The following is a 16,583-nucleotide window of genomic DNA, read 5'->3' on the forward strand; positions in this document are numbered from 1 at the left end:
ACCCACAATCTGGGTGGGCACCATTTAATCTGCTCTCAGCATGGCTAGAATAAAGCAGGCAGAAGAACGTGGAAGGACTTCACTTGCTGAGTCTTCTGGCCTTCATCTTTCTCCCTTGCTGGATGCTTCCTGCCCTGGAACATTGGACTCCAAATTCTTCAGCTTTTAGACTCTTGGACTTACACCAGTGGTTTGCCAGGAGCTGTTGGGCCTTCGGCCACACTGAAGGCTGTACTGTTGGCTTCCCCACTTTTGAGGTTTTGGGACATGGGCTGACTTCCTTGCTCCTCCTCAGTTTGCAGATGGTCTATTGTGGGACTTCACCTTTTGATCGTGTGAGTCAATATTCCTTAATAAACTCCCCCACTGTTTTTTTTTTTTTTTTTTTTTTTTTACTGTCACCCAGGCTGGAGTGCAGTGGCTCGATCTCGGCTCATTGCAATCTCCGCCCCCCAGGTTCAAGCGATTCTCCTGCCTCAGCCTCCCGAGTAGCTGGGATTACAGGTGCATGCCACCACGCCCAGCTAATTTTTGTATTTTTAGTAGAGACAGGGTTTCATGTTGGCCAGGCTGGTATTGAACTCCTGGCCTCAAAGTGATCCACCCACCTGGGCCTCCCAAAGTGCTGGGATTACAGGTGTGAGCCACTGTGCCCAGCCTAAACTCTCCTTCATATATACATCTATCCTTAGTTCTGTTCCTCTATAGAATCCTAATATACAGTCTCCCCACCTAAATTCCACATTCACAGATTAAAGGTAGATTAAACTCCTTCCTCTTTAGGAAGTCTGCTCAGCTCCTCTAGGGAAATCTCTCTCTCATTAGGACTCTTCTCCAAGCAATCTAGATGTCAGGGAGCAAACCTAGTGAGCACGAACCACAGCAGGGGTGTCCAATCTTCTGGCTTCCCTGGGCTACATTGGAAGAATTGTCTTGGGCCACCCATAAAGTACCCTAATGACAGCTGATGGGCTTAAAAATAATCAGAAAAAAACTCATGTTTTAATTAAGTTTATGAATTTGTGTTGGGCTGCATTCAAAGCCATCCTGGGTTGCATGCGGCCCATGGGCTGTGGGTTGGATAAGCTTGAACTACAGTATGGTTTCCAAGAGTCAAGGGAGTAATTTGCATCTACACTTGAAATGTAATCCATAGGGAATTTGCAGCTAAAGAGGAAACCTGTAGGCACTTCCCTGGAATAAACTTCAGTAAATTGCTTCGCTTTTCTATGGCAGGTTTCTTCAGCAGTCAAAATGAAGGGGCTGATTTAAATGGTATCTAAGGTCCTTTTGGCTTTGACTTTCTGTTGTAACAGCATACTATTACAGTTGCTGATCTCATTCTTGCTCAGAATTGGGCAGAACCCATGTAAATCAAGACCTCGAGGTTGGGCTCGTTGGCTCACTCCTGTAATCCCAGCACTTTGGGAGGGCGAGACAGGTGGATCACCTGAGGTCAGGAGTTTGAGACCAGGCTTGTCAACATGGTGAAACCCTGTCTCTACTAAAAATACAAGAATTAGCCAGGCGTGGGGTGGCGTTTGCCTGTAGTCCAAGCTACTCGGGAGGCTGAGACATGAGAATCACTTGAACTCGGGAGGTGGAGGCTGCAGGGAGCCGAGATTGCCCCACTGCACTTCAGCCTGGGTGACAATGCGAGACTCTGTCTCCAAAAAAAAAAAAAAAAATCTTATTAACGTATTGGTTCCGATATGGTTTGGATCTTTGTCCCCACCCAAATCTCACGTTCAATTTTAATTCCCAATGTTGGAGGTGGGGCCTGGTGGGAAATGACTGGATGGGGGGTTTCTCATGAATGGTTTAGTATCATCCCTTTGGTACTGTCCTTGTGATAGTGAGTTATCGCGAGATCTGGTCATTGAAAAGTGTCTGGCAACTCCCCTCACCTTTTTGCTCCTGCTCTGGCCATGTGATGTGCTTGCTCCCCCTTTGCCTTCCACCACGATTGTAAGTTTCCTGAGGCTTCCCCAAAAGCTGAGCAGATGCCAGCATCATATTTCCTGTACACCCTGCAGAACTGTGAGCCAATTAAACCTCTTTTCTTTATAAAGTACCCAATCTCAGGTATTTCTTTAGAGCAATGCAATAACAGTCTAATAGAGTTCCAAGTGCATCCTTTCTAAAAAATATTTCGATGCATATGAAGCAATTTGTAGTTATAGTGGCCTCCACCAGCATTTCCTAGCTTCTTCAGAAATATGACTGCAGAATATCCTCCATTTCAGTTGATTTTAATTCAGCACCAAATCCGGATATAAAAATATTATCTATTCAAATTTAAGTGCATCTTTAATATTTTGCATAATAGAACAATAGAGCAGGAAGGACTACTAAGGTAATTTAGTCTAATACACTCTACTTAGTATAAAGAAGTATGTACAGAGAGGTTCAGGTGACACCTATGGTCATATAGTTAGACAGAAACAGAGCCAGGGCTAAAAGCCAGATCTCTTTACTTCCTGTGCAGTGTTTCTACTCCATGTTTGCAAAAGAGCTGCTGTCTAGTTTCATATAACTTGATAATCTGCCAGGGTAACTTTCAAATCAAGTTTTTATTACCAAAAGGAAATTACCTAGTCAAGGCATGTTCACTGTCTGGGACGAAAGGTAGATCAACTGTTGCAGTCATTTATCTACTCATCTTGGTTGTTTTGACTCACCTAATGGGTAACAACATTAAGAATGAGGGACCATGTATAGATTCCTAGAATAATATATCCCAATCCAGAAATACTTAAAGAAACTGTCCCATCAAACTGTCCTTAGGACAATATGAAATTTAAATGAATTTAATTATAACTTCAAAATGTAAAATCCTAATTTTACAATGCTAGTTTAGTGTTTAAAACTCACTCCTCTTTAGATGGTAATCAAAAACTCAGAATTTAGATTGCAAAAGTTTATTGATATGGTCAAAAAGCAAACAGCCAGACATTTGGTTACCTTTGCCACTACAATGTATCATTCTGAATTGTATCTTAAAAATGCATAACAAATGATATTTAAATCATTACTAGAAAAGTAAATGAAGAGTCTACTTAAGGCACTTCATATGAAAGCTAATTCAAAATTTTCACAAAAGTAACATTATTTTATAAGTGTAGTAAATTAGCTTTCCACACATTTTAGCCAGAATGCTACTTTCTCCTTACAGAAGAATGTGCTCTTAAAGGGAGAAAAAGCAAATACAAAAAATTGTCATTCTGTCAATGTTCATGACAAATTATCTGGAACTATACAGATTACATGGCAGTAGTATTCCTGTGGTCAATCTGTACAAATCAGGGCATCTTCATACAAGTCTCATAAGAACCATGGCATAGATTTGGCCTGAGACAAGTACAAGAATAGCAGGTAAGGAATTCAGAATCTCACAATTTACAAGTGAGTAATTAACAAAAACTGGCTGCTCCATTAAAGAGTAAAAGGTCAACCATATCCCCTCATCCAAGAAATCTAGTAACGAAAAACAAAAAAACCCACATAAAATATTTCTTCTGAGGCTACTATATCCATCTCTTTCTGCAAACCACATGGCAGGGTTATTAGAAGGTAAATAGCAGGTGGCAGTCATAGTATCTTTTTAATGTAATACTTCTAAGATTTCCTTAAAATTATTTTTTCACAATTACAATTATCCTATTTCCACAATAGTGGCATTTCAGGTTACTCTTCATAACTATGGGGGAGGTTATAGTTAGATATAATGATAACCATGAAAACATTCTTCACAGAAATTTGGTTAGCACATATGGTTATTTCTACTGACAGAAAACAAAAGACAAAATAAAAAAAATCACTTCAAATTGGTACTTTGTTTCTCCACCTAAAGGAAGAGAATAAAGACTAAAATAACAGCAAAACATAGAACAGCTTTCGAGAAATGCTTAATTTCTATATACAGGCATCAGCTCAATATTTTATGGTTTTCCTTTCCCATTCTAAGGGAGTCCTTTTCTTTTTTTTCTTTTTTTTGAGACAGAGTCTTGCTCTGTTGCCAGGCTGGAGTGCAGTGGCGTGATCTTGGCTCACTGAAACCTCCATCTCCTGAGTTCAAGTGATTCTCGTGCCTCAGCCTCCTGTGTAGCTGGGATTACAGGCGCCTGCCACCACACCCAGCTGATTTTTATATTTTTAGTAGAGACGGGGTTTCACCATGTTGGCCAGGATGGTCTCGAACTCCTGACCTCGTGATCTGCCTGCCTCGGCCTCCCAAAGTGCTGAGATTACAGGCGTTAAGTCACCGCACCTGGCCAGGGAGTCCTTTTCTAACTGAGCCTATTTTTCTCTTAGGTACAAATGGAATAAGTGACAAACTTTAATTTGTAGAAACATTTTAGACCATGTATAAGTTACACTGATTTTAGCACCAAGCTATATTTTTATCACAGATGGGTCACCTTAAAAGAAAACTAAGGAGATGGAATGAATCTGAAATCTTTCTAAATACAAGGTAGTTAACACCATACTCAAGCAGAAATCATAATCCTGTATTTAGAGATACATTTTCTTTGAGACAGAGTCTCACTCTATCACTCAGGCTGGAGCGCAGTAGCGTGATCTCCGCTCACTGCAATCTCCGCCTCCCAGGTATTAAGCAAGTCTCGTGCCTCAGCCTCCCAAGTAGCTAGGATTATAGGCATGAGCCACCAAGCCTAGCTAATTATCATATTTTTAGTAGAGACGGGGTTTTGCCTTGTTGGCCAGGCTGGTCTCTAACTCCTGGCCTCAAGCAATCCACCTGCCTTGGCCTCCAAATAGATGTCCTTTTTCATGTTCACAGCTATCGAGAAGCATAGACATTGCTGGTGTGGTAGCTCACACATGTCATCCTCGCACTTTGGGAGACCGAGGCAGGCGGATCACTTGAGCTCAGGAGTTCAAGACCAGCCTGGACAACTTGGCGAAACGCTGTCTCTACTAAAAATACAAAAATTAGCCTGGCATGGCGGTGCACACCTGTAAATCCCAGCTACTTGGGAAGCTGTGACAGGAGAATCGCTTAAACCTGGGAGGTAGAGTTTGCAGTCAGCTGAGCTCACACCACTGCACTCCAGCCTGTGTGACACAGTGAGACCCTGTCTCAAAAAAACAACAAAACAAAAACAATCATAGACAGCACTATATTTCAGTAGGAAATATGCAACGAGGAGGAGAAACGACTGTCTTTCTGAGGGCTAGACGTGTGCTCTGAAGAATGATGTTCCATTTTCAGAAGACCACATGGCACATATAATTTCTCTACCCAAAAGGAAAGATGAGTAAAGTATACACATCCATGCAAAGATAGAAAAGCTAAGAATGAATTCCTGATGTAGTTATCTGTAACAGGCATATGTGGGAACACCTGGTCAGGATTTACTTTCCCCATCTTTGGATAAGGCAATATAAAATCAGATGACCAAGTTAACTAAAGTAGTTTTGAGCTTTGTTCTAACTAAAACAAAGTAGTAGTTTTACAATTTTTATAATATACTTAATTCTACTAAATTAAATGTTCCATAAAGTTCACTGGGAAGAGAAGGTTAAGAGGATAATCATTTTCAAATACCTCATGATTTTGACAGAGAATTGCTTGTTAAGGCACTACACATCTTCTTTGGTTAAATGATTAACTATTTAAATCACTTGAAAAAAAAGAGGTAATACAAAATATACAAGTTGCATTCTTCTTTTCAAACACACACGATTTTAATTTTTCCATTTCCAGTACTCCAGTGTCTATATATCTCTGGGACCTTTTTAACTCATCAGAAAGCTGAAACAAAAATATATACCAATCTATTAGTCTCTGAAAGAAAAGTAGGCTTTACTTTTAATCAATAAGCAGTATGTTGGTTTTAACAGATAAAAGAGCATTTTGATACATACATGATAATCTTTGGGTATCAATAACAAAAAGTGAGAAACACTGAGAGACCCGTTAGTCTTATGACAAAAGGAAATAGAACAACCTCAAGTTAAAATATCTCCTGAATACGGACGTTAATTAATAAATTTTATTTTTCAGTTTTTTTAGAGATGGGGTCTCACTGGGTTGCCCAGTCTGGTCTGGGACTCCCAGGCTCAAGTGATCATCCTGTCTTAGCCTTCTGAGTAGCTGGGACTACAGGCACACGACACTGCTATTGAATCAACTCTGCTGATGAAATAATTAACAGAAGTCCCAGCAAAATTACCCTCACGTCTCAATTAGTATTCTGTAGAGGATAAATTATTATAATTATTATTTTTGAGATGGGGTCTCACTCTATTACTCAGACTGGAGTGCAGTGGCACTCTATTTCTTAAAAAAAAGTACAGGTGAGAAGAAGTTTTTAACATTAAAAAAATCATTTCTTCTTCAAAAGGAAGTATAATATGTAGACAAGGAGCTATGTGAATAGATAATGGCATAAAATGTTCTAATCATTATGTATTATAGAGATTTCTAGAATAAATTAGGTATGGCAAAATAAATCTAAAAGATGTTCCTGAGAAATCACATACTAATATTGTCCATTATACTATAATTAATTTTTATATGGAACATATCTGAATTACAGCTGTCTGGGCATGGTGGCTAGCTAATGCCTATAATCCCAGCCCTCTGGGAGGCTGAGCAGGAGAATCGCTTGAGGCCAGAAGTTCAAGACCAGCCTGGGTAACATAGCAAGACCCTGTCTTTACAAAAAATAAAAATATTAGCTGGGTGTGGTCATGTGCAGCTGTAGTCCTAGCCTCTTGGGAAGCTGAGGTGAAATGATGGCTTGAGCTCAGGAGTTCAAGGCTACAATGAGCTATGAACACGCCATTACACTTCAGCCTGAGTGACAGAGTGAGACCCTGTCTCTGAAAATAAATGAATAGGCTGGGCTCAGTGGCTCATGCCTATAATCCTAGCACTTTGGGAGGATGAGGCGGGTGATCACTTGAGGTCAGAAGTTCGAGACCTGATCAACATGGTGAAACCCCGTTTCTACTAAAAATACAAAATTAGCCAGGCATGCTGGCACACGCCTGTAATCACAACTACTTGGGAGGCTGAGGCAGGAGAATCGCTTGAACCCGGGAGGCAGAGGTTGCAGTGAGCTGAGATTGCGCCATTGCACTCCAGTCTGGGCAACAAGAGCAAAACTCCATCTCAAAAATAAATAAATAAATAGATGAATAAATAAAAATAAAGCCTATGTCTTTCCTTTATAAGCTAAAATAGTTTGGAAGCAAAGCAAAAAGAAGGATATTATAAAGCAATATCAACTCTAATCATTCCAAGTATTGGTAATCACTGTATGAATAAAAAAGAAGAACCATACCTGTATGGGTAGCCATGATATTTAGATCTAAAAATAGAGAGCATCCAACTGAAGAATAATACAACAAGTCCAATACCAGCCACACACATTACTGCAGAAAAATAAAAGGAGAGTAAAATGAGCAGGTTGAGTATAATAAATAACCATGGCAGTCTATACTTTCAGAGTGAAAAGGAAGGGGTATACATTATTGATAAATCTCAACTTTTCAACAGTTTTCATCCTTATTTCTTATCTTCAGGAATTTGTCTTCCCCTTTAATTTGCTCCATTACAATGTAATAGATAGAGTAACTCCTTTACATAATTATGCAGTTCAAATGTATGAAATAATTCCTTTAAAGCCATCACACTGAAGGGTTTACTGTTAGAAACACTGTCTTACTATTGACAAGAAAATCACTCATTTTTTTTTTTTTTCTTTTTTCTGTGTCAGAGTCTTGCTCTGTTGCCCAGGCTGAAGTGCAGTGGCACAATCACAGCTCACTGCAGTCTCAACCTCCTGGGCTCAAGCAATCCTCCCACTACAGCCTCTCGAGTAGCTGGGACTACAGATGTGTGCCACCACGCCTGGCTAATTTTTTAATTTTTTTGAGAAGACGGTGTCTCACTGCATTGCCCAGGCTGGTGTTGATCTCCTGGGCTCAAGTGATCTTCCCGCTTCAGCCTCCCAAAGAGCTGGGATTACAGGCATGAGCCACTGTGCCCGGCTTACTTATTTACTGAACTTTAATACCCCTAAAAGTGGCCTTGTAGTATTATTGATAAACATTAACTTAGACATCTGATGACTTCATTGAGATAGCCTCACTTGAAAGACTTTATTCATGCACAGATAACTACACAGCCTTATACATGTAACTCAATAAACATGGATTTCTTATTTGAATAATGAGAAAAAAATCTGATCCCTAGCCATAGATTCATAGCTCTCTCCACTAATCCCACATGTCATGTCCTACATTAGCACAGCAGTTATTAAAGTGAACTACAAATACTAATCCCCAAATGCTCAAGTATGGATTGTCATGATGTGAAGCTCTTTGAATCCCTGGACTAAAAATGGCTAAGAACTATAGAGACAGGGATGTAGGGAAGCATGTGCCCAGCAGCAAAGGAAGCTCTAGGGCAGGGGTGTCCAATCTTTTGGCTTCCCAGGGCCGCACTGGAAGAAGAGCTGTCCTGGGCCACAAATAAAATACACTAACACTAATGATAGCTGATGAGCTGAAAAAAAAAAATTGCAGAAAAAAACCTTCATAATGTTTTAAGGAAGTTTACAAATTTGTGTTGGGCCGCATGTGGCCCACAGACTGGACAAGCTTGTTCTAGGGAAACATACTTAGTGACTGATAAGAAAATCAATTTTCGGCTGGGCACTGTGGCTCATGCCTGTAACCCCAGCACTGTGGGAGGCCGAGGCAGGTGGATCACGAGGTCAGGAGTTCCAGACCAGCCTGGCCAAGATGACGAAGCCCCATCTCTACTAAACACTACAAAAAAACTTAGCCAGGCGTGGTGGCAGGCGCCTGTAATCCCAGCCACTTGGGAGGCTGAGGCAGGATAATCGCTTGAACCCAGGCGGCAAAGCTTGCAGTGAACCAAGATCACGTCACTGCACTCCAGCCTGGGCGAAAAAGCGAAACTCTGTCTCAAAAAAAAAAAAGAAAGAGAAAAGAAAATCAACTTTCAGTTTTGTTTTACTTATGGAGCAATTCTTTTGCCTTTTCTAATTGTCACACAATGTGACTAGGGGCTAATGTGTAAATGTTAAACAATATTTCTCTTTAATTCTTTTCTCATTTACAAAAAAGAAGTGCAGCTTGCTGCCAATGCTCATTTAATTTTATATAATCACGCTCTTTGAGGCTGAAGTAAATCTGACTGATTTTCAATGTTAAAATAAAACAAAAACTGTTGTTGGAGTTATTACTAAACAGAACTAACATCAGAATCACCTGAATCATCAGAATCGTCTATTTCAGAAAAATTGAATTCATCAAATGAATCTTTGGCCAATGACTGTTCGAGAATGGTGTAAACATTACACGTGGAATGCTACATTTTCTAGGATTTGACATTTTCAGTGATCAAGAATTACTATATTTTGTAAATGGAAATACCACTATAATGGAAATACAAATGGAATGATGTCTAGTATATTATTCTATTTACAGCACTCTGTTTTCAGTAGTGGTAGTGGATCACTTGAATCCAGTGATATCTAACATATCAATTTTGTTTCCAAAGTTGATATACTAGAGTGGATGTGAAAACAATAATTAAAGCACGATATTTTGTGGCAGAGTTATCTCAGGGTAAACACTGCAGCCACAAGCACTGCTGGTGAGTATTCTCGAGGCAAATGGGAAAAGGGTTAACTTAACCAAAGAAGTGAAAGAACTCTATGATGAAAACTATAAAACACTGCTGAAAGAAATTGAAGAGGACATCAAAAAATGGAAAGATGTTCCACATTCATGGATTGGAAGAATCAATGTTGTTAAAATGTCCATACTATCTAAAGCAATCTACAGATTCAATGCAATCCCTATCAAAATACCAATGACAACTTCACAGAAATTGAAAAAAAACAAAATTTATATGAAATCACAAAAGACCAAGAATAGTCAAAGCTATCCTAAGCAAAAAGGACAAAACTGGAGGAATCATATTACTTGACTTCAAATTATACTATAGAGTTATAGTAGCCAAAACAGCATGGTACTGGCATAAAAACAGACATCCAGACCAATGGGACAGAAGAGAGAACTCAGAAACAAACCCACACACCTACAGTGAACTCATTTTCAACAAAGGTGCCAAGAACATACACTGGAGAAAACACAGTCTCTTCAATAAAGGGTGCCAGGAGAACTGGATATCCATAGGCAGAACAAAACTAGACCCCTATCTCTTGCCATATAGAAAAATCAAGTCAAAATGGATTAAAGACTTAAATCTAAGACTGTACACCATATATATATATATTTATATCTATTTGTATATCTATTTATATATCTATTTATATATATATATTTTAAAGACAGAGTCTTGCTCTGTTGCTCAGGCTGGAGTGCAGTGGCATGATCTTGGCTCACTGCAATCTCCACTTCCTGGGCCAAGCAATCCTCCTGCCTCAGCCTCCGAAGTAGCTGGGACTACATGCACACACCACCACGCCCAGCTAATTTTTGTATTTTTAGTAGAGACAGGGTTTCACCATGTTGGCCAGGCTGGTCTCGAACTCCTGGCCTCAAGTGATCTGCCTGTCTCGGCCTCCCAAAGCATTGAGATTACAGGTGTGAACCACTGTGCCCGGCCTAAGACTGCAAACTATTAATATGAAACAACTACAAGAAAACATTGGGGAAACTCTCCAGGACATTAATCTTGGCAAAAATTTCTTCAGTAATACCCCAGAAGCACAGGCAAACAAAGCAAAAATGGACAAATGAGATCACATCAAGTTTAAAAACTTCGGCAGAGCAAAGGATACAATCAACAAAACGAGGAGTCAATCCACAGAATGGGAGAAAATATTTGCACAGTACCCATCTGACAAGGGGTTAATAACCAGAATATAAAAGGAGCTCAAACAACTCTACAGGAAAAAAATCTAATAATCTGATCAAAAAAACAGAAAAATATATATACATATTTTTTGAGACAGAGTCTTGCTCTGTCGCCCAGGCTGGAGTGCAGTGGTGTGATCTCAGCTCACTGCAAGCTCTGCCTCCCGGGTTCATGCCATTCTCCTGCCTCAGCCTCCCGAGTAGCTGGGACTATAGGCGCCTGCAACCATGCCCGGCTAATTTTTTGTATTTTTTTTTAGTAGAGACGGGGTTTCACTGTGTTAGCCAGGATGGTCTTGATCTCCTGACCTCATGATCCACCCGCCTCGGCCTCCCAAAGTGCTGGGATTACAGGCGTGAGTCACCACAAAAACAGAAAATATTTCAATAGACGCTTCTCAAAAGAAGACATACAAATGGCAAGTAGGCATAAAAAAGCTACTCAACATCAATGATCATCAGAGAAATGCAAATAAAAATTGCAATGAGATATCTATCATCTCACCCCAGCTAAAATGGCTTATATCCAAAAGACAAGCAATAATAAATGCTGGTGAGGATGTGGAAAAAAGGGAACCCTTGTACACTGTTGCACACTGTTGGGGGGAATGTAAGTTAGTATAACCACTAAGGAGAACAGTTTGGAGGTTCCTCAAAAAACTAAAAATTGAGCTACCATATGATCCAGCAATCCCACTGCTTGGGTATATACCCACAGAAAAATAAATCAGTATACCAAAGAGATATCTGTACTCCCATGTTTGTTGCAGCACTGTTCCCAATAGCCAACATTTGGAAGCAACCTAAATGTCCATCAACAGATGAATGGATAAAGAAAACGTGGCACATATATACAATGGAGTACTATTTAGTCATTAAAAAAATAAGATCCTGTCACTTGCAACAACATGAAACTGGAAATCATTATTATTATTATTATTGAGATGGAGTCTCGCTCTGTCACCCAGACTGGAGTGCAGTGGCGCCAGCTTGGCTCACTTCAACCTCTGCCTTCCAGGTTCAAACAATTCTCCTGCCTCAGCCTCCCGAATAGCTGGGATTACAGGTGTGCACCACTACGCCCAGCTAATTTTTGTATTTTAGTAGATTCGGGGTTTTACCATATTGGCCAGGGTAGTCTAGAACTTCTGACCTCAAACAATCTGCCCATCTTGGTCTCCCAAAGTGCTGGGATTACAGGAGTGAGCCACCATGCCCGGCCTTGGAAATCATTAAGGGAAATAATTCATGTACAGAAAAAAAAAAAAAATCACATGTTCTCACTTATTTGTGGGATCAAAAAATGACAACAATTGAACTCATGGACACAGAGAATAGAAGGATGGTTACCAGAGGCTGGGAAGGGTAGTTGGGGAATGCTGGGGGAGGTACGGATGGCTAATGGGTACAAAAAAAATAGAATAAATAAGACCTACTGTTTGATAGCATAACAGGATAACTATGGTCAATAATAATTTAACTGTACATTTAAAAATAACTAAAAAAGTATAATTGGATTGTTTATGACACAAAGGGTAAATACTTGAAGGATGGATACTGCAGTCTCCATGATGTGACTATTACACATTGCATGCCTATATATCAAAACATCTCATGTATCCCATAAATATATACACCTACTATGTACCCACAAAAATTAAAAATAAAATACTTTTTCTGAGTATTAACACATGCTCCGTGTAGACAAGTTAGCCTTTTATTCTCTAAGAAAATGTACTCACAGACTGGGTGTGATGGCTCACGCCTGTAAATCACAGCATTTGGGGAGGCCAAGGCAGAAGGATTGCTTGAGCCCAGGAGTTCAAGATCAGCCTGGACAATGTAGCGAGGTCCCACCTCTATAAAAAATTAGCCAGGTGTGGCGGTGCATGCCTGTAGTCCCACCTACTAGGAAGGCTGAGGTGGGAGGATCACCTGAGCCAGGGAGGTCAAGGCTGCAGTGAGTTATGATCTCTCCACAGCACTCCAGCCTGGGCGACAGAGTGAGACCCTGTCTCAAATTTAAAAAAAAGGAAAAGAAAATGTGCACATACATATATACAGCATCACTCTGTATATATTTGTATCCTCCTCTTTTCATACATCTAAAAGTGCTTAGAGCAGTTCCCAGAACATGCTAAAGAAACATCTATTAATTTGTGATCATTTTGTTAGGTAAGAAACTTAGGAGATCAAATTGTGACTATTTCAGTATATGTTGCCAAAATGTTTAACAATTTAAGTTCATGTCAGTAGTGTACTTTGATGGCTTTTCCCAAGAATAAACACTGAAATAGGCAATTTTTAAACAGTCAGGCAGAGTCTACAGCCATAGCACCCTGAACGCGCCTGATCTCGTAAAAAGTCAGGCAGTGAAAGGACATATACTGACTGGATTAAAAACTGTAAAATGCTTGCTTTGGCAGCATATATACTAAAACTGGAATCATACAGAGAAGATTAGCATGGCCCTTGTGCAAGGATGACACGCAAATTCGTGAAGTGTTCCATATATTTTTTTTAATTTTAAAAACTGATACATTAATTATTTTTCTACCATGTAAAAATTCATTTTTTTAGAGATTGAGTCTCGCTCTGCTGCCCAGACTGAAGTGCAGTGGTGTGATCATAGCTCACTGCAGCCTCTAACTCCTGGCCTCAAGCCATCCTCCTGTCCCAGCCTCACAAGTAGCTGGGACTTCAAGTGCGTGGCACCACATCCAGCTAAAAAAAAATTATTTTAATTGAGCAAAACAAGTATTTCTCAAATTTGAAGTTCAGTATCTTCATCTTTTTTCTAGAAGTTAAAGTAAATATTAGACTTTATTTAGGTAGGGTAATTTTGATGACATTTAACTTATTTATTTATTTATTTATTTTGAGATGAAGTCTCGCTCTGTCGCCCAGGCTGGAGTGCAGTAGCGTGATCTCGGCTCACTGCAACTTCCGCCTCCTGGGTTCAAGTGATTCTCATGCCTCAATCTCCCGAGTAGCTGGGATTACAGGCACGTGACACCATGCCTGGCTAATTTTTGCTTTTTTAGAGACGGGGTTTTGCCATGTTGGCCAGGCTGGTCTCGAACTCCTGACCTCAGGTGATCCACCTGCCTCGGCTTCCCAAAGTGCTGGGATTTACAGGTGTGAGCCACCACGCCTGGTTGACATTTAACTTTTTAATCATAAAAGGAAAATCTTGACTTATACTTATTTCATGAAAGTAAAACCAAATTACATTGTTAGATTCTCTCTGCAACAGATAATAATGTGTGAATATTCTAATATATAAAAAGTTCATGCAGGCTGGGCATGGTGGCTCACACCTGTAATCTTAGCACTTTGGGAGGCCACAGTGGGAAAGGTTGCTGGAGCACAGGAGATACAGACCAGCCTGGGCAACAAAGTGAGACCCCATCTCTACAAAAAATAAAATAAAATTAACCGGGAGTGGTGGCATGAGCCTGTGGTCATAGCTACCTGGGAAGCTGAGGCAGTAGGATTGCTGGAGTCCAGGAGTTCGAGGCTACAGTGAATCATTATCATGGCACTGCACTCCAGCCTGGGCAACAGAGTAACGCCTTGCCTTTAAAAAAAAAAAAAAATGTCTGGCTGGGTACAGTGGCTCATGCCTGTAATCCCAGCACTTTAGGAGGCCGAGGCAGGCACATCATGAGGTCAGGAGTTTGAGACCAGCCTGGCCAACATGGTAAAATCTCATCTCTACTAAAAATACAAAAATTAGCTGGGCGTGGTGACATGCACCTGTAATCCCAGCTACATGGGAGGCTGAGGCAGGAGAATTGCTTAAACCCAGGAGGCGGAGGTTGCAGTAAGCCAAGATCGCACTACTGCACTCCAACCTGGGAGACAGAGCAAGACTCCGTTTCCAAAAAAAAAAAAAAAAAAAAAAAAAAAAAAAAATTCCTTACGAACCAAATAAAAGGGCTAAGACTCTAACAGATAAATGGCAAAAGACAAAAGGACAATTTATAGAAGGAAAAACATAAACACAAATGACTAATAAACATTTAGGAAAATATTTGACCTTATAAAAATAAAAGGAGTACAAAATAATACATTTCCACCTTATCTGATTGGCAAATATGTATGTATCTATAAAACAGATACATATTAATGAGATTAATGCTGATACAATTACAGTGAAATGGCTGGGCGTGGTGGCTCACGCCTGTAACCCCAGCACTTTGGGAGGCCGAGGTGGGCGGATCACGAGGTCAGGAGATCGAGACCATCCTGGCTAACACGGTGAAACCTCATCTCTACTAAAAATACAAAAAAATTAGCCGGGCATGGTGGCGGGTGCCTGTAGTCCTAGCTACTTGGGAGGCTGAGGCAGGAGAATGGGGTGAACCCGGGGGGCAGAGCTTGCAGTGAGCCGAGATCGCGCCACCGCACTCCAGCCTGGGTGACAGAGTGAGAAGAAAAAAAAAAATACAAAAAATAAATTAGCCGAGCATGGTGGCAGGAGCCTATAGTCCTAGCTACTTGGGAGGCTGAGGCAGGAGAATGGCGTGAACCTGGGAGGCAGAGCTTGCAGTGAGCTGAGATCGTGCCACTGCACTCCAGCCTGGGCGACAAAGCGAGACTCAACAACAACAACAACAACAAAAAAACCAATGAAACAAACATTCTTTTTTTTTTTTTTTCTTTAAGATGAAGTTTCACTCTTGTTGTCCAGGCTGGAATGCAATGGCGCGATCTCGGCTCACTGCAACCTCTGCCTCCCAGGTTCAAGCGATTCTCCTGCCTCAGCCTCCCAAGTAGCTGGGATAACAGGCATGCACCACAATGCCTGGTTAATTTTTTTTTTTTTTGAGATGGAGTCTCGCTTTGTCACCCAGGCTGGAGTGCAATGGCGTGATCTCGGCTCACTGCAACCTCCACCTCCTGGGTTCAAGCAATTCTCCTGCCTCAGCCACCTAAGTAGCTGAGATTACATGCGCATGCCACCACGCCCGGCTAATTTTTGTATTTTTAGTAGAGATGCGGGTTTCACCATGTTGGCCAGGCTGGTCTCGAACTCCTGACCTTGTGATCCACCTGCCTTGGCCTCCCAAAGTGTTGAGATTACAGGCGTGAGCCACCGCGCTTGGCCAAATTTTTGTACTTTTAGTAGAGATGGGGTTTCACCATGTTGATCAGGCTTGACGGCCTCAAACTCCTGACCTCAAGTGATCCACCCACCTCAGTCTCCCAAAGTGCTGGGATTACAGGCATAAGCCACTGTGCCCGGCTGAAACAAACATTCTTAAATACCAGTAGTAGAAATCGAAATTATCTTAACTTGCCAAAATAATCTGTAATGATTAAAACATCAAGAGAATTGAAAATAGACAGAGGACTTCTTCTTCTAGGAATCTTCTTCTAGGAATTCTTCTTCTAGGAATCTACCTTAAGGAAACAATATAAAATAAGAATGATGGCTGGACGTGGTGGCTCATGCCTGTAATCCCAGCACTTCGGGAGGCCGAGGCGAGTGGATCACTGAGGTCAGGAGTTCAAGACCAGCCTGGCCAATATGGTGAAACCCTGTCTCTACTAAAAATGCAAAAAACAAACAAACAAAAACCCCAAAAAACAAAAAAACTAGCCAGGCATGGTGATGGGCGCCTGTAATCCCGGCTACTCAGGAGGCTGAGGCAGGAGAATCACTTGAACCTGGGAGGCAGAGGATG

At 40.8% G+C, this 16,583-nt stretch overlaps 1 protein-coding gene and 1 non-coding gene across 2 annotated transcripts in view; one reads left to right on the plus strand and one right to left on the minus strand.

The window, feature by feature from the left end:
- Positions 1 to 2,905: 2,905 nt before the first annotated feature.
- MAGT1 (magnesium transporter 1) overlaps positions 2,906 to 16,583 on the minus strand; it is a 67,613-nt gene continuing 53,935 nt past the window's right edge. The window contains exons 9-10 of the mRNA XM_032757211.2: positions 7,317 to 7,407; positions 2,906 to 5,779 (exon numbers count right to left, since the gene is read on the minus strand). Of these exons, the coding sequence (XP_032613102.1) occupies positions 5,764 to 5,779; positions 7,317 to 7,407 (107 nt within the window). The 3' untranslated portion in view covers positions 2,906 to 5,763. The remainder of the gene's footprint in view (positions 5,780 to 7,316; positions 7,408 to 16,583) is intronic.
- LOC116812289 (U6 spliceosomal RNA) lies at positions 13,301 to 13,407 on the plus strand. Its single transcript, XR_004370603.1, has one exon. It is a non-coding gene; the product is annotated as a U6 spliceosomal RNA (small nuclear RNA).

Source organism: Hylobates moloch, unplaced genomic scaffold (assembly GCF_009828535.3).
Source record: "Hylobates moloch isolate HMO894 unplaced genomic scaffold, HMol_V3 SCAFFOLD_7, whole genome shotgun sequence".
Lineage (NCBI taxonomy): Eukaryota > Metazoa > Chordata > Mammalia > Primates > Hylobatidae > Hylobates > Hylobates moloch.